This window comes from Prunus persica, chromosome G1 (genome assembly GCF_000346465.2).
Source record: "Prunus persica cultivar Lovell chromosome G1, Prunus_persica_NCBIv2, whole genome shotgun sequence".
Lineage (NCBI taxonomy): Eukaryota > Viridiplantae > Streptophyta > Magnoliopsida > Rosales > Rosaceae > Prunus > Prunus persica.
Genome location: NC_034009.1, coordinates 5,242,199 through 5,264,461, shown reverse-complemented (window position 1 = coordinate 5,264,461; position 22,263 = coordinate 5,242,199). Strand labels below are relative to the sequence as shown.

Below are 22,263 nucleotides of genomic sequence, written 5' to 3'. Positions count from 1 at the left end.
ACATATATAAATTGCAAATCTTTCCTTTACAAATGTAATCTGTATGTGTATCTATCTTGCTAGGCTATCTAATCCGCAGTACCTCACCATCCTCTATAAAGAGATTTGATTCCTGTGGCATTATAAATAAATTAAATTAAATTAAATTAATATTTTTGTTTAGACACTAATTACACCATTAATGGACATTAACAAACTTGACACTAAAAAAAATTATATATGGTCCTACACTTGTTTGCAAGATAAGGTTACGATGGAGTACAACCATTCATCTTGTTCATCATTACATCGTAATACTAAATTATTTGTATAATCCTCATGACATATCAACTAATTATAAAGAATTTGTTAGGGAAAAGGGAAGAGAAAAAGAATGCCCATGTCCTTCGAGCAATGATTACTTTTTGAGACATCAACAACTCCCATTCATAAGAAAATGAATTAGGCTCAACTATTCTATACAAGATTATGAAAGTGGAAGATTGTAGCCTAGGGAGGTGAGTTCCATTTCCACTCACCGGTCACCACCAAGCTTTTCTCAATCACCTTTTGCCCAATATGACCTTTCTAATTAATGGTATTTTTTATTTTTTATTTTTTTAACTTTTAAAGGGAGAGAGAATCAATTATAACATAATTAGCTAGAAATAATATTTTAAATAAAATTTTAGGGTTGGTTAATTACAGTTTGTATTCAGTTCCATCCTCAATTTTTTTAAATTACAAATTTACAACCACATAGTTATGAATCTTTACACCATTGACCCCTTCGTTAAGATAACCGTGAAAACAACCTTCAAACTTTAAGAAATTATTTGTGTTGTAGCATTATATAACCTCACCACCATTGTCTTTTTCCCCCTTACTCTTTTGACCATAATCAATGACTACATATGTCGGTCATTATTGCCACGAAAAAAATGAGTAATGATACATGTTTCATTGGGCTTCCTCACAAAACAAATATTAGTCTCCAATCTCCACTACAAGCCAATGACACTTTATGGTTCAAATTTTTTTTCTTTTTTCTTGCCATTCTGTATGATTACTTTGACCTAAAAGGGTTCATAATAGCAAACCATATGATTGTATCGAACGGCGGATGTGGGGACTGTCTTCCTATCATACAACATGATCATATTTTTCATATTTGTGAGTTTATGATATGATCATTTTTATTCTTGGCCTGCTTTAGTAAAGTTTCCAAGTCCAAGTGTGATCAAAAGACTGGTCTATTATAGGGGAATGATGAACATATATTTCCATACAATTAGTGGACCATAATAACACTCACATGGCCCATACAATTAGTGGAACATAATAAGAGAAAAAGGCCCAAAATTTTTTAATTGCCAAAAATAAATTTAAAAAAAACCCTTTCATAAGATGGGGAGGGAGTCAGCAAAAGAAAGGAGAAAACACCATCACCATCTTTATTAAATTTCAGTAATAATGCCACCTGATAGGGGGGATTCAATTTGGTACCTATTGTTAAATGAATAGCTAGTTGATAGTAATGCTATTATATTTACAACAAAAAAATACCAGTCCACTAATAGCTAGTCGGTAGTAATTCTAATATATTTGCTAATTATATTGATGAGTCTGTTACCGAGTCATTTGTTGGAATTCGAATATGTGACCTTATCTGGCATTGGGAAGCGAAATACTGGTAAATGAAAAGTATGAAGTTTAATTGGTTCAATTTTGTAATGTTTGCAAGTGTCGTAGTCTTGTTGCTATTTGCTAATCTACCTTTCACTGCTTCAATAGGAGTGTCCTTATTATTAGAAGAGAATTCGTAGAGAATCATCTCTCTTATCACTAGTTAGGTCTAGTAATGATGGGGAGTCTTATTTTCCTCCATGGTAGGCCGTTCTTTAGTAGTGTAATAGGCCCCCCACTTTTGTTTGTTCAATAATTGCTTCCAAAAGAGGCATTAATTAATATCTTCGATTATTATTAACAATGTTAAGAGCATAATAAATTGTTTTTATGAAAAAACGTAGCAAGTTAATTAAAGACCATTTATTTATCGTTAGAATGGAAAGGAACAAGGCATATAATCATTAGAATTGTACTTCATTGTTCTTTATATTATCAAAAACAAGGGGAATTTTACACTTCTCTCAGATGCATTAAAATTATTATTATTTCAATTTGCACTAATCGTTCATGTAGTTTACATGAATTTTCACTTTTGTCCTTGTAGAGCTCTCTCTTTTTCATTTTTGACTCGTAAAAACTATGTTTCCACCCACGAAATTTTGAAGGGTTTCAAAGCTTTTTAACAATAGCTTTCAAGATCAAACCCTAAGAAAGTTTTGAAGCATGATCACTCAATCATATAAGCATGAAAATCAAAATTGAAAATAGATTTAGAATTCCCAAAGAATACTTTTAAAAGATCCCAAACTCATTTTAAGAAAATATAAACAGAGAAAAAAATAAACTTTTCAAAGGGGAAGGTGTGCACAAAAATGGATGGAAAAATTATCTAACTTTACATGGGCTATTGCTGCATGCCACTAGTCCATGCTACTATCTAATATCACAAGCCCATGTAAAATTCATAAGAAGATAAGAAATATAATACGAGGCACAAAGCATTAGCAACCAACAAGACTGCGTAGCTATTATTATTGTAGATGGCATTGGTAAAGAGGAGAGAAAAATTAAAGCATTGCATCCAATCAGATGAGAGCGAAATAAATTTGATTATTCAAAGAGGAGCAGATGAATCAGTTGGAAAGTGCTCGAGTCTTGAGAGAAGGTTTTGCTAAGGCAGATGAATCTTTTTTTTCCTTTTACAAATGAATGATTGAATGAAAGAGAAGGTGAAACCGGAAATTTCAGGAGTAGGGCTGTAATTCATTTTCCTCACTGACGAAATTTTCAATAACCTGAGTCTCCCCTTTTTCACTTGAGTTTTATCATCAAAATCTGTGGCATCGGATTATTTTTCAGTCTCTACAGATGCCCCGCTTTAAAGAACACATACGAAAACAAATGCACAAAAAGCCTTCACTATAGAAATCACCTCATTTATACAATGTTGTTACAGGGATAACAAAATTATGGAAGTAAAAGCCTAGGGTTAGGGGAGCTGCTAAAGAATGAGAAGAAAAAGCGGATAAACTCAATAATCAGGACAAGTGGAAAGCTTCTATACAAAGAATGGTACAAAAATCCCGGTGCTACTCTACATTTTGGGTATGCCTAAGGTTGTTTGAAAAATATACAAAGGGTGACTAAATATTCCCACCCCCCATAAATAACTCACTTCTTGGTCTTCGACCCCCTCATCAACACGCCCAACCGGTGCAATATACAAAGGGTGTGCACATATTGATCTCGAATCTCGAATTGGGACTAGGTTTGCAAAAGGATAGTGTGAGTATAGCAAACTATTATTGGGAAACTCGACAACGTTGGAGACCTATAAAGAATTGGAAAATGTTGAATAAGAAGAGGTAGCCTTAGGAGGACCTAGAGAAGAGTTTGAAGATTCTACAATGGTTTCAAGGTCAAGTAAAGGTTTTAGTCTTCTCTCCACCTCATTGCTTTGTAGGCTTATCTCCTCCAAAATCATAGACAAAGCAGAGTTGCAAGATTCTTCATCCCTGAATGCTAGGGTCCATCTGCCATCAACCAAAGCTTTTGTCTTCGCTTTCCCGTAGGCACCATATCTAGCAGGCTCCACAAAGGGGAAAGTGGATGGACGGATCCGCAAGTGCATCCATCTTGAATGCTTATCGTCAACTTTTGGCTGAAAGCAATGACAAGAAAAGATTAGATACATGTGAAACTATAGCAGTCTGAAATTATTCAAAATAATAAATAAACTAGGTCATTATTACAAACCTTCCACAGAAAACATCTGGTACTGTTTACCAATATGAACTGTAGAGAGAGTACCACAGAAATAATATACATACTGAACATATTCTAAGCTTAAGAAAACCATAAGATTGAATATAAACAAATGCAAAGGAAGCATTGATGCTATAAATGCTACACAAAAATGTGAAATCAAAATAGGAAAATGAAGCACTACAGCTATAAACATACATCGGTACCAGCCAAAGGTGCAACCATACGGACAACTCCATAAGGCTCCTTTAAGGGTAACTCTTCAGCTAAAACAACCCACCCAGATGCACCCAAAGAGATTGCTAGAAAGCAAAAATGACGTTCTTTACCCCTCTCAAACGCAATTCTACAAGGCACAGCATCAACTGCATATGGCAGCAACAGAAATTAATCAAGAAATACTCCATGTTGGGTTAAAGAAATAAAATATTTTATATGAAGTTGAAGTGTATGATGGCTGTCAGAAAATTAAATTAACATGTACAGGTCATATGTACTATAAAACTTTCTTATAGTTACAAATATGTGCAGGATAGAGAACTGACCAAGCCTTAGCTCAGTGCCAAGCTTTGGACCTGAGGAATCTACGCCAGCACTTTGTGCACGGGAATTTTCAAAAATATCAGCTGGAGGGTCAATAGGAGGTTTCTCGGGCAGAGATCTACCAACGGAGAAAATTTGGAGTTGATGTTGAAGCACGAATACCTGAAGTATGATAAAGATTAGCCGCCAGAAAAATGTTTCAGGTACCACAAGGGGCTACATAAGACAAATGCATCTGACATGCTTATGTATTTGATTAATAAACTATAACATTCTCTTTTTACTTCTTTATTCAAGATTCACAGACCAATGACAAAAATACTAAGATATTGAGCTTCATGGATTCCAGTATAATCGTCTATCTGACAACATCGTAAAATTTTTATAGAGTGCCAACACAAACCTTGACCAATTCACACATCCTTTCACCAGCAACAAACGATGAATCACTTGTTATACCATCTGTTAGGAAAACAGAGACATTAATTCAATGTCTCCTTAAAACAACATTGGAGGTTTCAAAATCCTTCAATTAAATATCCACAACAGGTCTCCATCCTACCTTCAGAAGAGAACTTCGGAGATGATAACAGAATGCACTTGGGCTCTTTCCGAGGGGAGGAGGCCTCTATTGCTACAAGTTTCCAGAAAAACATCAATAAAACATTTAAAAAACCAACTCATAATTCATAGAATTTTTTTTTTTAATTACCTCTCTTGCACCTTTTCCATTCATCAGAGAGAATTGTAATAAGTAGATCTGGCCAGATTCCTCTGGTCTCTTTGAGAAGAGCACTAGCGCAGTTCTTATACGAATCCTGTATAAGAAAAAGAATATTTGTACACAATATGTTCAAGTATTTTATCTGGAAAGTTTGGAAAATATGGACTCTACTTAGATGCAATAAGAATTCAAAGAGAGGTTTTTTCTTGTTGAGCCTATGCATTGTTGTTCTTTTCATGTGGGGAGGTCTACATCTATGCGCCATGGGCGGAACATAAAAATGTAAAAACAATGTCTAGGATCAAGATCCCTTCCAGATCAAAAAGTAGAAGAAACATTGGCCTGCATGGCCTTAAAAGACACATTTCTATTAATAATTCTAATACTTCAAGAATATTGTCCACCCCCTTAATTGGCATCTCCTAAATCTATAAGGCCTGCAAGATAGTACAAAACCACAAATAAGGGTACAAAGGGTCCCCATGCCAAGAAAGGAAATAAGTCTTATGAACATAAATTTTAAAAACCTTGCCAAACAGTACACAACAAAATTATAAACAATATAAACATAAATGAAAGAAAGACGATAAGAAAACACAGAGATCATACCAAAAAGAGGGCATCAATAGATGGTTCCATTAACCCAATTCAAACAAAGTACATGAAACTGTTAAGACTGCCATGTCCTATCTAGTACCTAAATTCTTATCCACTAAAAAACATGAACTTTAGTCATATACCAACAGAAGTACCATACATATAATATGGGGTTCTTTATAAACCTATATAACGAACACAGATAATATGCTATTCTTCTACTATTCTTTCTGTCGTTAGAAATGAGCTTACATTCAGCAACTTGAGATGATGGCTGTTAAATTCTGCCTGGCTATAAGGAAGTAACTGGCGCAAAAGCCAACCACCATCCCATAATGTCTCTGCAGATATATTTGAACGGCAAAAAAGACTAACCAATGCGTCAAGCACCTAGGCAACAAACCAAGAAATATATTAGCGTCGCAAATTTTAAACAGACAACACTGTTCCATTTCAGTTGAATAATACAAGGGGAAAGAAAAAAGGGTCTGCGTGTATGGAAAAGAGAGAGAGAGAGAGAGAGAGAGAGAGAGAACACAGATGTGATTACTAATTGTATAAAGAGTAAACTGTCATTTTACCCCTTAAACTATCACTAAATTGTGAATATACACCCGAGACAATTTTTTTCCGGTAAATTAATGACTTGCTATATATTCAGGACTTGCCGTCAACTTTCACAAAGTCCATCTAATTTGCCATCAACAAGTGTCATGTGCACAGCATGTGGTCACTTTTTTAGGGCAAATTATTTTACAAGATAAAATAATTGTTAAAACAAAAAACAAAAAAACAAAAAAAACATAACTCATCTTAGCCCCTGAGAACTTCCCCAACCTCGACAACCATCCCATTCCTAGAATTACCTGGAATCTGTGTACGCGAGGGCTAGCTCTCACTTCCAGAAAAGAACACACAACTCCATACTGCTCCTGTAAGTTAGAAAAGGTTAACCAACCAATGAAGAATTTATAATGATAGGCAACAACTAACAATGAAAACAAGCTAAAAACTTAAAGAAAATGGAACATTCTAGAACTTGAAACCTTAAATTTTTATTAGCTATGAAATAGATAAATAACCATAATAATGATTAACCCAAACTGTTGATTTATTGACACAACTTGAAAGCTTGGAACCAGTTCCGTAAAATAATTGGTACTCAAGGAAATGTTAGCCTCTGGAAAGACACATAGTTACAGTCTTTGACAAATCCCTATTACAGGAAGACACGTAGTTACAGTCACTCAAGGAAATGTTAGCCTCTGGGAAAAAGGTGGATGAGCACACACTTGGGCCTGGAATTGATGAAATTCAGGGAAAACTTGGAACCCCTCGGGTGGTTACATTTTGGTGCATAATAGATGTAAGAGGAATAGACAACAATATAAACACCGTATTTAAAGAATATGTGTGCACACACAGAATGTAGCGTTCAGTTAAATGGTTTACAAACATGATAGCACTTTCACTCCAAGGGAATGCAATATGGATGGGTTTTAGAAGAGTCAACAACTAACTTCTACACCCATGGATCTGTGTAAAAAGTTGACTTACCATTTTTAAACTGACAAAGTTACTATGGTAAAATAAAACGACTAATCTTTGCCATTCGTTCCCACATAAAAAAGGGGAAACGCTTTGTGTCTTTTCTAAAGAAGATTCAATGAGTGCAATGAATGGTTCAGTAAACGTAGCTCTCTCTGGAATACTCTTTTGCAAGCTAGGAAGAAGGATGGCCACATGTTTACTGTAAAAAAATTACTACCTTAAGCTTTTGTAGACAGCTATCAAGTTCACTACCAAATTCGACACCATCTCTCGATGAGCCACTTTCTGAAGAAAATAGCTGCTCTTCACCTGAGCCTTCACCAACCAAAGCTTGCTGCAAGAATGCAACAAGAAAACAAGAAATTCAATTAAATTTCAAACTAAACAATGCAACAACATTTTCAATCATACAAAGTAGTCGACAGTGCAGATCTAAATAAAACCATCAAAACCCAAAAACAAAACATGGATAAAGATAGCAGAAGAATAACTACAAATTGTGGCAAAGCATTGCTCTAGGCATGAGTTATAAGACCAAAAAAATGGTGGAAAAAATTTCAGGCTCATATCAAGTAGAAAAACTATACATGCAGCTACCCCAATTCTCTGGTTAACTTTAAATACTCCCTCAGTATGCAAATTACTTGGACATCCTTTGAGCTATCATTTTCTTTATTTATAACTATAACTCTTGTGACTCAATAAGGGGATAAATGACGAGTCGTAAGTGGAAAAGAGGAAATTAAGGGTCCGTAACATTTTCTAAAACCATTTCTGCAAAAATGAAAACGAAAAAACAAATTTGTATTTTCAAGATTTGAAAATGCGTCTGCTAACTTCATCCAAGACAATTTCAGAAAACAAAAACAGTGAAATCTGGTACAAAGATGTGAAAATAACAGAAATTGTGAAGAAAAAAGCGACCCCTCTCCATTAATACCAGTATTTTAAATTCATCTAAAATTATTCCAAAACTCTATTCATTTTTTCATTCATAAAAAGAATTGTATCCCCCTATTTTCCTTCTTCAAAACTATAATCCGAACCAAATTCATTTATTTTCCAGTAAATAATAAAAACAAAAGTCTCATTATCTTCTCTCTTCACTTTCAAGGTCTAACCCTCCCTCTCTCTCTTCACTTTCAAGGTCTACCCCTCTCTTCATTGTCTCTATCTAATCCTGTCTCTCTTCATTTTCATTGACTAGAACGCCTCTCTCATTCTTTTTTGTGCCTCATTATCAAAATTCAGGATGATATTCTCCATCCACCGCAAAATTAGATAAGATGGGTTTTCTGAAGGTCACCCTTCTGGTCTTTGATTTCATTGTTTTTGTCTCTATGGAGGTTGAACATAGAGAATTTCTGAAGAGACCAAAACAGCTCAAATGAATGTGAGAGAGAGATTGTGAATCCACATATATAAATCCTTCAAATAAAAATAGGAAATTGGAATCCTTGAACAATCTCTATTTCACCAAAGAAGAGTGATGCGAAGAGAGTGAAAAAGGCGTAGGAAAAGAGAGCCAAACGGAATTCCGACTCTCCGCGTTTTCACCTTCTAATCTCGCATTCTGAAAACATTTTCAAAAACAACGAAAATGTCCCAGGGATGTTGGGGAATCTCGTCTAAATTTTATCTTCCGCATTTTCCTAAATCTGCTCACTGTACACATATCTCAGCGGTTTTAAAAACAAAAACAAAAAATGGAACCTAACATTGGCCTATGTAAGTGACAGTACTTTAGTTTTATTTTTTGTCCATACAGCTCTGACCCATTTCTAACCAAGGAATTCAAACAATAAGATTGCTATATCTCGCTGTTCACTAAATTGTCAAAATTAGGTCATATTGAGAAAGCATCTATGACGAAAAATACAATTATTGCTTAAAAGAAGGGGAACAGGGGAAGCTTAGATCGAACAGTACCCATGGAGAAAATAAAAGGCACTGGACATATGAATGCACAGACATCGCCATTAACTCAAGGAAGTCTTGTGTAATCTGGGAAAACTAATTGGCGTGTACCTAAGAACCAAATAAACTGCTAAAGCCAACCATTCCAAACTAAAGTTACCAGTTTGGTTCTGTTTTCAAAATTTATTAGGGTTCATTTGATTTTTAAAATTCCAAAACTTGGTTTAGTTTTGGTTTTCAAAATTTTGAAAACTATATTATCAAACCGACCCAAAGGATGCTAAACCAGACCCTTTGCCGTCCACATGTCATCTAAGTCCTTGAATGACAAAGATATCAACCATTCTATTCTAATAATTCTCTTGTTTTCTGAGACTTTGATTAGATAACTCATTTCTCAAGCAGAAAAATATCACAAAGATACTTAGGAGGAATGGCATACCAGCAGGAGTTTCTTATGCTGTTTGCGTTGAGGAAGAATTCCAAGAGAATCTAGCATTGATTCATCCAATTCTACAAAAGTGCATATTTGGTCAGAAACAGTGACAAGAAACAGTTGTGTTAATTTGACAGAAGTGGAATTTGGTAAGGAAACAGTGATAAGAAGCAGGTGCAGTGAGATCTGCATTTCAGCAATATAACCTTTTGTCTGCAACAAAGTAGCTAGTACACTCAACGAACCCGCCACTTGTACATCGTCCCCACTAGTAATATAAGAAATCAAAGCCTCCCTACACAGATGATCAACATAATGATAAATAACAAGAAGATAGTTGGAAAGACTTGGGATTAGGCCGAGTCAGTTGAATTAAGTTACTGAGATTGTTTCACAGAATTTTATGTGCATGGATTCATCCTCCTGAAATAATCTAAAGAGGATAATGCATGATTTCCACGGGACAATTCTTAACAACAACTTAGCCTTGTTCTGACTATAAGGATCGAGTGTTCTTATCAAGTGAAAGAAATTTAATAAAATTTGTAATCAAAAGCACAGTTTCAACTTCAAAATGAACAGCAATATCACTTCAGGAAGCATAAATCAGCACAAACATGTTTTCAAACTTCCAAAAATCTCTGCTTCACTCATAAATAAGACATGTATCCCAATTTTAATTTTCTTTCCTTTCGATTTCCCATGTCAAGAAAACTTGATTTCATACGTCTAATTTGCAATTTATAAGACAACCAAAAAAAAATCTTCAAAAGAAAAAAGAACGTACAGTTTAACAATCAAGAGAAAACAAGTTACTTCCAATAAATGAACTCCAGTGTGGCATAGTATATCATAAGGCAAAATTTCAAGATCAGACAAGCACGCAAAGGAACACAAATTATCTTCCTCTTTATCCTTATTATGTTTACCAGAGTGCCAAACTAGAGAAACACATTATGAATTTGATTTTGGCAGGCTAATAAAATCAAAATAATAAAAACGATGTCACTGAGCAGAGCAGAGCAGTCTATCATTAGAGACTTACTCTTATTGGAGTATGAAAAATAAAAATAAATTTTTTTTGTAGTTGTAGTCAATCTCATCATGTTACCTCAAAGACAAATGAAAATCACAACAGTCATTTTCTCTTGGGACATCCGCTGAGTGGATTTTGGGAGAGCTTGACAAGTTTGTCACATCAACTCTTAGTATTCCAGCATCTGCCTTGGTTAGATTATTACTGTCTGGCGGTTCACTTTCATGTTCAAAAGCACACAAAGGCGTATAGCCATTGGGCTTAGATCCGAACTTTGGTACGACAGCATCTAATGGACAGAAAAGAGCAGCAGCAATGGTATTTGCCAAATCCTTGATTTTCACTATGCGCAGGATGCAACAAACCAAATATAAAGAAATGGCAGCGCCAATTTGTACCCCCTGGATTTACAAAGCTAGCAAAGGTTAAATAAGAGCACGTTGCATTCTTGTAATTATAAAAGAAGCAAAAAGGGTATGTTTCCATACTTCGACAGCTTTTCTTGTAAGAGAAGGAAGAAGCAATGGAAATATCAAAAGCTGCAAGATGTTATCTGTAATTAACCTCCCAACATCAGGAATTCCTGCAGAAATAACATCACTAAAATAGTAGAGACTGTCCTCAATCTCATCAACAGCGGCAGAAATTAATGTGGTTGTCTCTGTAGATTCAGCACCCAGATTTCTGTCTCAAAATTCAAATGAAAACTTTTTAGGAAAATGAATGGAGCCTGCTATGGTAAAATTAGAATGATGCTATCACTCTTACTTCATAGTGTCAGAAACCAATGCATTTAGATTGATGCACTGCTTTCGGAAAAATGTAACTAGGTTTGAAAAATAATCTGCATGAGGGGCACTGGTGACATATCTATTGACAGACTCATCTCCAACTGAAAATCAGAACAAACCGTTACGTATCAAATAAGTTGCAGTGAACAGGGTAACACTTTTTAGTTGTGTGTGTCTTAAGTTTATTAAGCAGAGACGAAACTCACCATGATAAACATTAAGCGTCAAAGCCCGTATGGCAGTGCGGACCATGCTCTCCTCATGGAAGGCAAAATGTATTGCCTCAACATAGAGGGGAAATGAAACCACTTCATCCTAGATGCAGAAAGAAAAAGAGAGATATGCAGGAAAATTAGCAATTAAAGAGATTAACTAATCAATGAAGCCTTTACATACAAAATTTAGAAGTTATAGGTGATAGGCAAGCAATGTGCAAAATTTAAGGCAGGACAAGTAAATCATAATCCTCAATTCCTCATACTGTGTCTGCCTGAACGTATTTTGTAAAACTGGAGGCTATTTTTAAGGAGTTAAAATGTCAATCTTGGAGCCTAGTGATACAGAAATTGGAATAGGATCTAGCAATCTTCCTTAGATATTCCATGCAACCGCATTCACGTAATCACTAGCTACGAAACCACATACATAAAAAGTTTAAAGTGACTTCCATTTGAAAGATAATTGTAAGTGCCATAAACACAATAAAAGAGAAGAAAAAAAAAATATTACTTACATTGTGAGTCTTTACAAGCAAAGAAATTGTATTCCTGTCTAGCTTTCCACTTATTGCTCTTCACAGCCCATACCACACAAACATAGCAACCAAACATGTCAGAAAAAGTACTAGTTGCAGAGAACTTGTATATAGGGTGATCATCAATTATCATAAGGACAACAAAGAAACCAAAAACAAACCTTAAGAAGGATATGTAGTATGACAGTAGTTCTTCATTTTGGAAATCAAACGAATAAGTTATCAAGTAGTTCATATGTTCATTACTGAACATGTAGTCTGCAAAAAAAAATTAATTGGTCACACCACCAAATCCATCAACATGGTTATAACCAACTGGAGTAGCTAGTGCAACTGCAAATTTATTAGTATCTTTCTTCAGAAACAACTTACATATGGCATGTTCATTTTTTAGGTTCTGGATCATAATGCTGATTGTTTGCAGCAACTGAAGTGAAACACTCACAGTTCTGCTAACCTTCAATATTCGTACAAACTCTCCCATGACTTGCTTCTCCATGAAAAATCTGGAAAATTCAGAGGACAATGTGAAAAAAGTACCAGTAAAACATACATCAAACAACACTAAGTATTGAGAAGTCTTACTCGAAAAAGGTCGAGTCATGCTGGTCCCCATATGTTATCAACTCCGCAATTGATCTCAGCGCTTCAATAACGAAATCCTTTATAACAGACTAAATGTTGGTACATTGAGAAAACAATTTCAATAACAGAATTCAGCTGAAAGAGGAAGAAGATTGACTCCAATTACCTTGTTCACTTCATTCACAATCTGAACTTTTACCAGCTGGTCAGTTAAATACCTACTCCAGTAAGACAAATGTTGATTAACAAACATATCTATGACAAATATTTAATGCCAAAACATCACATAACATGTGTTTAAATCAAGGTCCAAAACACCACCAGTCCTCTAATGAACCAATGCTCCTGAATGACAAAGAAAGAAATTATGCACCAATAGAACTTCAGGATTGGAAAAACTGTGACTAAAAAAAGGTTCTTTGTTTTTTATAAGAGATCAAAAAAAGGCATCTTCAGAATCGGATGTTAGGTACCATCAATGTATTAGAAAAGCACAAGTATTGTAACCAGATAGATACAAAGGGATTCTTATAATTACGAAGAGGAGTTTTCGATAATACAGCTAAGGTTTAATAGTTATATAGCATATCCTTTTCTAGGGGTATATTCCTACCACAGAGTATTCTAATTTTTTCAAGATCCAGCATGTCTGTACCTTGTCTTATCTAACTCCACCACTATGTGTTGTATATATACAATTAGTCTTGTTTCTCAGCCATGGGATCACACATGGACCATTGAGATACCCATTTAACGACATTATTCATCCATGTGGCTCAGAAAAATGGCTCATTTAAGGACCCCATTTGAGTGAATGCTAATAAAAATGATCTCATTTAAAGGATGTCATTTGTCCGATAAACACTGAAATTATGATCATAGCTAAACAATTTCGGTTTTATTTTATTTTTGAAGGAATGATTATTAAAGAGACCTAAAAAGTTAAGGGTTTGAAAATGGACCACATTGTGAGGTTGGCCTGAGCACCTCCTGGTCCTCAAGTTGCTTTGCCAGTGACGACAAATCATCCAACAGGTAATAAGAAGTAATCTTCTAAAGGAGAATATTAAACCCTTGTTCCTTTTCTCTCTAGTTTTTTATTTGACAAAAGATGAAATGCTTTTCCACCCTTATTTATTTCAAGCTCTAGCCAGTTAATTGTACGCCTTTTGTAAATCGTCATGAACTCCTCCCAATCAAGATAAACCTTCACCATGCTAGTCCTAGAGCAAGCAGCAGGCTTCTTTGTGGCTCTTTAAAACTTATAACATGTATGACTTGCATTTCAACTAGCTTACCACCTTATTATCTTTACAACAACAGCAGAGACCCAAGTGGTTAAAATTGCGTGTTCTCCAAAATTCAAATTTTTTTCCACAGAACATTCAAGCCGGTCCAGCTTCCCCTTCATGTACACAACATTTTTTTTTTTTTTAAATACAAGCGATAGTCTAAACTACAAGGAGGGGGGTTTCACACACACACACACACACACACACACTACCAAGGTGCCATGGGGATTCAAACCCCCGTTGGCCCTTCATGTACACAACATGATTCCACAACCTTGATTGAAACCCCTTTCTGCATCCTCTATCACTCACAGTCCAAAGGTACAGTCTCTAACACTCTTTTTACTTATGTCAAGCTGGCTTCCTACTTCTCAGTTCGAATATTTGGCATCTAAATTTCCCTCAGACAATAGCATCCTCTATTAAAAGCTACAGAACAAACAATGTTGTCACCGGCAACAGAAAGTTCTTTACTTATTTTAGCATACAGAACTTGTATCCACTTAAGTTCTTTACCCTTCACACTAATTTTACTTCTAGGAATGCTAAACTAGCTAATTTCTATTTCCCTATCTTTCCCACCACTTTCTCAGAAATCAAACAGAACAATGAACATAAAAACAAAAAGAATCGTCTTTGTACCATGCTTAGACTTCTACATACAAATTAACTCTGCAAGTCCAAATTATAATCTAAAATGTAAAAATTTCAGTCACAATATAATCAAATTCATCAAAGTGACCACGCAGTAGCCTGTAATTACCCTAGTTAAGCATTAACACCAACTTAATTATAAGAAAACCAACGAAAAATACAAAATTGGAGCTAAATTGAGCTTGAATTCAATATGGGGTACACAAACCTGAGCTCGTCTAAGGAGAACCGATCCCTGGGCTTCCAAAACGAAAACCACATGATTTGTTTTCCGAATCGTTCGGATTAGAGCACACTATTGGAATTCATTCCGATTGGGATTTCGAAGATCGACCGCGAAAGGCAGCGCTATATACACCATCGAAGTTCTCCGAGCAGCTTCGGAAGATGTGTTTGATTTTGATCAGGAGATGGAAAGAAACAGAAATTTTGCCAGACAGGCAAAGAGGCCTTTCATGCTTGCGGAGCTGGCAAAAGTGGGTCACAGTATTTTGGGCCGGGTTGAAGTTCTTTTGGGCATGGCTATGGGTTCATTTGCTAGGATCTTTTGGGCCTGATAAAGCAGGGATAAGGGCATGAAAACAACAAGTAAAAGATAAAAACGAAATAAGATTACATTGCCTAATAAAAATTCTCCACCTCGACCAAAAAAAACAAAAGACAAGGACAAGTTTAAAAATGAATAAAAAATAAAAAATGTAAAGTGTTATAAATCATGTAAAATATCATAATCCTATATAAAGGAGTTTAATGAGAAGGAAACGATACACCATGGATTTCCCAAGTTCTCTCTTGTTCTCTCTATCCTTTAAATCACTTGACAACATGTTTCCGACACGAGTGTCTCTCAAAAAAAATTTCTTCTAGTAATATTGCATCCATAAACTACCAAGTGTTGAATGTGAATAATAACTAATATCGCATAGAGCAATTTCACATGTTCATATGATTGGGCATTAACTAATTTTGTTTCATGGATATTTGTTGTAAATTCTAATACGAATGCCGACATAGTTTTTTTTCAATTTTTTATGTATTTATATTTTTTATTTGGTAAAAGGAGTACTTTATAGAAGTACAACAAAACTGTGAAAGGCTACAAACCAAAAAGACCAACCAGAGAGGTCAGTTCCAAAAACTGAAAGAGAGAACTTAGAAAACAAAACAAACGGAAAAAAAAAACTGAAAGAGAAAACTTAGAAAACCGTCTACTTCGGTGGGCAAGGTAATCCATCCCGTGAAAGTATGTAGACCAGGGCAGTTGGAGGTGGAATGACCCAAGCCTCAGCACACAACCCCAGTCAGCTGCATGGTTCGCGTCTCGAGGAGTCCATGCCCACCGGAGAGAAGAGAATGAAGCTTTTAGCATTCTAATGTCATAGAGAATAGGGCAAAGAGTCCAATTTGAGACAGAAATATCTTCCTGGACAGCAGTAAAACCAACCTTGGAATCAGTTTCCACAATAACATTAGTGAAACCTCGTACATGTGCCAGCTCCAATCCACTCCGGATCGCATGACATTCCGCTTGCACAACTGATAATGACTGGAAACAATGTGCAATGCCATCGAGCAAAATACCAGTATGATCCCTTATCACAACTCCATCAAAGGCTGCATTCGTAACTTTATCCCAAGCAGCATCACAGTTTATTTTGACAGTCCCCACTGGAGGATTGACCCACTGATGACTGATCACAGGTGTATTATTGAAATGGTTTCTATTTTCTTTCGAGCTCACAAGTGAGAGAAATTCCACAACACTTCTATCCGCCAAGGAGGCAGTGAGTTCTGGCGATGGTGGGCAGGAATTTGAATTGTCATACACCATTGTACAACGAGTTTTCCAAATAGCCCAGCTAGTAAAGGCAAAGTGAGTAATAATCCATCCTTTCTCCTCCAAATTAAAAGTCTCACACAACCAAAGATCAAGATTCCAGCTATCCAACGAAGTGAAAGCTTGAGGCAGAGGTCTGTAAGCAATACAACTAGCAAACCACACTTTGGCAGCCCAAGGGCAAAGGAAGAGTGTATGCTCAATGGATTCAGGTTGTTCCTTGCAAAAAGGGCAAATGGGAGATTGGCAAAGCTTGCGTTTGAAAAAGATCTCAAAAGTGGGAAGGAAACCATTGACAGAACGCCATAGGAGAATTTTTATTTTAGGGAGTGTTGGCAATTCCAAATACGAAACCAGACATTAGAATCAATCACATGAGAAGAGCTTGCCTTCATCACAACCTGATTCTTTTTATGCTTCATGAGGTAGTAATATCCAGATTTAACTGAGTATCTCCCATTCATAGTATGTGGCCAAATAAGTCTGTCAGGGAGAGCCGAATTGCTGATAGGAATTGCCATGATTGCTTGGGCATCCAGCGAAGAAATAAACGCTCTGATTTGAGAAAGGTCCCAAGTATGATGATCTTTATCCATCAGCTCAGCAACAACAGTCAACAACAGTTGGAGCATGTAGGGGCACAGGACAAGAGGCCCTAAGATACCCAGGGTCATGTTGAGGTAGCCAAGTATCAGACCATATATTAATGGCATTGCCATTCATGACTTGCCATCTTGCTCCTTTGATAAGAATCTCACACCCTACCAAAAGGCTATTCCAAGCCCAGGAAGCCCTGCCACTTTTTCCAGCCTCCATGAAACCACAATGGGGGGATAATAAAGATTTTTAAGAACTCTAACCCAAAGTGCAGTGGGGTTCGCAAGAATTCGCCAACATTGCTTAGCTAAGAGTGCTTTATTAAAATCGTCCATGTCTCGGAATCCCAAGCCGCCACAAGACTTTGGTTGCCCAAGGTTAGTCTAATTTCTCCAATGAATTTTATCCCCAGAGTAGGAGGAGCCTCACCAGAAATTAGCCATGATCATGCCAATCTCATAACATAGAGTAGAAGGTAGTTTAAAGCATGTCATTGGGTAGGCAGGTATTGCCGAGGCTACACCCTTAATCAGAATTTCTTTCCCTGAGAGGGCAATGGTCAAATCCAATGTGACGCCCACGTAAAACTGTGCCTCTGGCCAAAGTTGTAACCAATTGTCATTCACCCCGGTCAAGCCTTTCTTGGATATGGACTACATTATTTCGAAAGCATCTCCATGTGTACTTGGGTCTTTGAAAACCCAAATCAGTAAGAGAATTTGCATTCAAAAACTCCAGCATATTACAATGACGATTATGACTGAATGGAAGGCCATCATCTTTCTCATGTTACCATAAAAACTCATTAATAGGATATTGTGATAGTGATTGGAGTGGAAGCCAAGATGACATGAAATGCACCTCTGGCTATGCTTTCTCTTTTGGCAGTGGTGTGTTTCTTGGGCATCCGTCAAGCAGCATAGTGTAGCTATTTCCACAGCAGAAGCAGAATATGTTGGTGCAAGTGAAGCAACTACTCAGGCTATATGGTTGAGGTTTGTGCTTGAGGATTTTGGAGAGTTACAGACAGAGGCAACTCCACTGATGGTAGACAATACCTATGCCATTGCAATGACCAAAAATCATGTGTTTCATCAAAAGACAAAGCACATCAATCGCAGGTATCATTTCATTCGTGAAGCTTTGCAAGGAGGAGTTATAGACTTGAGATACAAGAAGTCAGAGAAGCAGATAGCTGATATATTCACAAAAGCACTACCAAAGGATCGATTCAACTATTTGAGAGGACTGCTAGGGGTTAAACCAGTTAACAATTTAGAAGGGAAAGTTAAAATGTAAATTCTTTACAGGTTTAATCTTTAGCTAGACAAGTGTAGGGCTTAGATTCAGTCATGTATTGTACGACTCATATGTCTTAGTTTTGTTCCAAGTGTCTAGCTCATATTGCTGACACTATTGTAAGGCTGGATTTCATTCCTTTTCCTTGTAATAGGATCTTTCCGTTGGAATGAATCAGTGAGAGAGTGCATTGCAATGATTGGTGCTCAATAACAAACTCTCTCTCTCTCTCTCTCTCTCTCTCTCTCTCCTCAACGACTCTATTCTTCTCTCAACGTTTCCTATTTTTCTTCTTCCCCAAAACTAAGCTCTGTTATTGAAATCTCAACACAGAGTACCCCCAATTTTTCTGGCACTTGCCTCACATATTTTTTCCAAAGGCAACTCACTGACTAGTACCCAAAACGTAATAACATAAGGATTGACATCTTCAATGGCCAAACCTTGTGTCCAACTATGAACACTCAAAGAGTTGCTCATGATTGCCCAAGGACCGCCTTGAAGGATTCGATTTGCCATGGTTTCATCTGTCACAGTGATTGCCAGAAGGTTGTGCTTAACAATTGAAATTTTTGTCCCAAGATTTCTTTAAAATCCCTCTCACTGCTCCTCTGTTCAAAGGCTTATCAGCGATAATAAGGATCCCAATAAGGGGGACCCCATTACACATATCAGTGAATTCAAGATTGTCTTCCAAATGGATAACAAGTTATGTTGCGTCGTCTTCAATCGAAAAAAGTTGCAGGAAAGAGCACTAAAAATTTGTATAGATAGACACAAAATAAAAAAGCGGTGTAGGTAAAACAAGAAAAAGTAAGTAGGGAGAATATGAAGCTTTGTTTTTTTGTGCTTTATTACTAACAGGAAAGATCGACAGGGTAAGAAGAAGTGAAAGGTTGCGGGAAAAAGTAAAAGAAAAGGCGGAAGGGGCAAAAGAACAAAAAGGTTAAGTGTTCTTGGAAGTTACCACTCAAAGGGATATGGAGTTCTCATCTAGAGAGACAGCGACAAAAAAAACTTCAATTCATTCTTGGCACTTGTCGAAAGGCACTTGCGTGAGGAAACTTGCAGGCCGACAATATTGTCAATCAGATTCTAGTAAAAATAACGCATGCACCAACCTCTTTGGGGCTGAAACAAGCAGTTCAATTTTTTATTCTCAATTCCATATAATTATATAATTGTTATTATTTTCAATTGTATTTTGAATCTCATGCCTTGAATTAAGATTCTTTCTTGGTCCAAATTGGAATATTAGATATAATCTTATGTGATAGCTTCCCTTCATGTTGCAAGGGTATTTTTTTACTTGTTGATTTGGTTTTTCTGGACTTTTGAATCAGGAAGTTATATGTGTTACATAGTTTGCAAATTGACAAACATAATGCATATAGTACATGAAGAAGCATGCCTAAGAGTCTAAGACTAAGAGGTAAGACATTCTGTCAAGGATTTTAACCTAGTTTATTTTTGGCTGTGTATTCTTTCTCTTTAACTTATTAGAACATTTATGAATGATTTGTATGAATTCTGTGTTATATATCAGGCGAAAGAGTTGTGTATTGTTTTTATAATACATGTCACTCTAAAAGTTGAATAATTGCAAGCATAAATGGTTCTATAAAACGTGACTACTCTCCAAATGTGCTATTGTTCACTCATTCGCTAGATTGGTATCCGATCGAAATATGAGGCCCAACCAGTCCCAAGGTACATTTAGACCCACCAAACGACAAATAGGACTTTAGTACATTTTAATTGGAGAAGTCTGATCTAGTCCAGCCCACCAAACGAGACCTAATATTCTTGCTTACTAAATTCACTATGTTAATTCTATCTACACCATAATCAAGTACTTAAGGTCTTTTGATTTTGTTGCATTCATGTGGTTGTGCAGTGCAAGTTTTAGGACAAGAGTACTATCCAAGGGGAATATATATCCATTGGTTCATTATTATACATGATTCATGTTATTCACCCAATGTTTTGAATTAGTTCTTGAAAATGTATAGCTTTATACTTCTTTTTTTCGTTTTTATAAGTTTTACCTTAGTTGGAAGAAATATGAGCTAAAAGTGCATTATTTAATATAAATTCTATTTTTGCTCATTTTCGTAGGTCAACTTATTGACTTTGGATCACCATGTTGCGGTGCTCGTATGTGGTAAAGTTCTTCATGAAACTTGTTCCAATGGGTGTCGACTACAACATATCTGAAATTTAGCTCCATGGAAGAAGTATAACCTCCCCAACCGATTCACCATTAATACTAACTCTAAAAGTCTGTTTTGGGTCACTTTTACCTCCCTTTTGGTATTATCTCCCCTTCTAATTGTTACCACACCTTGGTAAAAATTAATTACATTGTAGAGATTTGATTTCATATTGGTAATAAATTAGAATCTCTCTCTTTGTATTAATACCAAAATGAAATGATAAAAGTGGAGACAAGTGGAGCATGTGCCAAAGACTTTAGGTAAAAGGTGGAGTTTAATATTGAAGAATGAGTTGGCAAGATAGAGTAGGCAGCCTTGACAACAAATGATGAATTCCTCTTCACTAAAATAATCTACCATTGATGTATATTTTTCTTTGATTGATTACCCTTGAAAGCATGCTTTTTGAGATTGTTGGGATTATATGTACCTTCATGTTTTCCTAAGCAACTAATGGATGAAGTAGGGGTGGGCATCTCATTCGAATTATCCACGTACTGACTGTACCGTACCGACTGTTTGGTTTGGTTTGGTTAAATATTTATTTTTTAATTTTAATTATTCCAATCCAATCCGTACCGAAATGTTTGGTTTGGTTAATGAAAACAAAATTCCTAACCCGATCCGGGTACTGTAGCACTTTTTGGTCATAAAGGAATTTATGAACTTCCTATGTTTTTCAGTTTCGACCTTTGTCCCGTTTTTTACCTGTAACTTTCCAACTGTTGATCCAAATTTTATGTTCTTTATATGATTGGATTCAGCATGAAAAACTAAAGAACACAGCGTGGAACAAATGTCAAAATTATTTACATAAATGTAGAGAATTCAATAAAAAGAACACTCCAAGGTTCAAACAACAAACACAAGTGGCTCCTAATACATCTTGAGTACATATTGAATGATATAGTGACTAAGTTATTTGATTTCATACTTGGATGAATTAGATTATTGGATTTTTATATTTTACAAAGATAATTTGGTGTATTTTTTCAAGATTTTATGTTATGTGAAAGTATTATAAATTGTATTTTTATTAGTATGTTTTTATTACGGTACTATCGGTGTACCGGCCAATCCGAACTGAATATTAGGTTAACCGATCCGAAGTCTACCGAAATTTTTAGTTTGGTTAACGGAAGAGAAAATGGTCTACTGAAGTCTTTGATTTGGTTAACAGAAGAGCCTTCTACTGTTCCAAACCGATCCGTGCCCAGGCCTAGGATGAAGTAAGAATCATCCATGTGAATTAGTTTCTTGAATACCTAATCTAAACGTCATGCTATTAGGGTTCTTGTGATGTTTATATTCTTTTCAAACTTAATGGGTTTTTCATATGATTAAATCGAAGTACTCACCACACCTAGATTGATTTTATAGGAAGCATGAATATTGTAGCACTAAACACGCACCTTACTTATTTGAAAGAGAATCATGCGCCTTGAGCCACTAAACCCGGTCTTGATTGCAAACATCTTCATCAATGCATCTAAAGTTCATAACTTGAGTATTGAGTATCCATGGACATGAATAGGATTGTTTATGGTGGATTCCGAAAATA

The 22,263-nt window shown here is 35.9% G+C and overlaps 1 protein-coding gene across 4 annotated transcripts; it reads right to left on the bottom strand.

Annotated features, from left to right (window-relative positions):
• Nucleotides 3,003-15,151, bottom strand: LOC18791202. Of its 4 annotated transcripts, none has more exons than XM_020554237.1 (22): nt 14,962-15,151; nt 12,974-13,025; nt 12,808-12,884; nt 12,595-12,728; nt 12,384-12,480; nt 12,202-12,259; nt 11,675-11,783; nt 11,446-11,569; nt 11,166-11,361; nt 10,753-11,078; nt 9,848-9,936; nt 9,648-9,718; nt 7,506-7,622; nt 6,604-6,669; nt 5,990-6,127; nt 5,129-5,234; nt 4,979-5,050; nt 4,820-4,878; nt 4,419-4,578; nt 4,072-4,238; nt 3,865-3,903; nt 3,003-3,769 (listed from the first exon to the last, which is right to left on the bottom strand). In XM_020554237.1, exons 1-22 carry the CDS (start codon nt 15,012-15,014, stop codon nt 3,440-3,442), a joined length of 2,640 nt encoding a protein of 879 aa, XP_020409826.1. In that variant the 5' UTR covers nt 15,015-15,151; the 3' UTR covers nt 3,003-3,439. The 4 variants fall into 4 exon arrangements, with proteins under 4 accessions (XP_020409826.1, XP_020409825.1, XP_020409828.1 ...); XM_020554236.1 differs by having other exon boundaries at nt 12,808-12,896; nt 14,962-15,149; XM_020554239.1 differs by lacking the exon at nt 3,865-3,903.

Excerpts from the sequence above, each read along its gene's own strand:
- LOC18791202 (XM_020554236.1), bottom strand. The coding sequence starts at position 15,014 with ATGTGGTTTTCGTTTTGGAAGCCCAGGGATCGGTTCTCCTTAGACGAG. Across the intron at positions 11,570-11,674 it reads GACGCTTAATGTTTATCATG|TTGGAGATGAGTCTGTCAAT; the intron begins GTGAGTTTCGTC and ends TCTGATTTTCAG. Across the intron at positions 6,670-7,505 it reads GCTGTCTACAAAAGCTTAAG|GAGCAGTATGGAGTTGTGTG; the intron begins GTAGTAATTTTT and ends TCTAACTTACAG.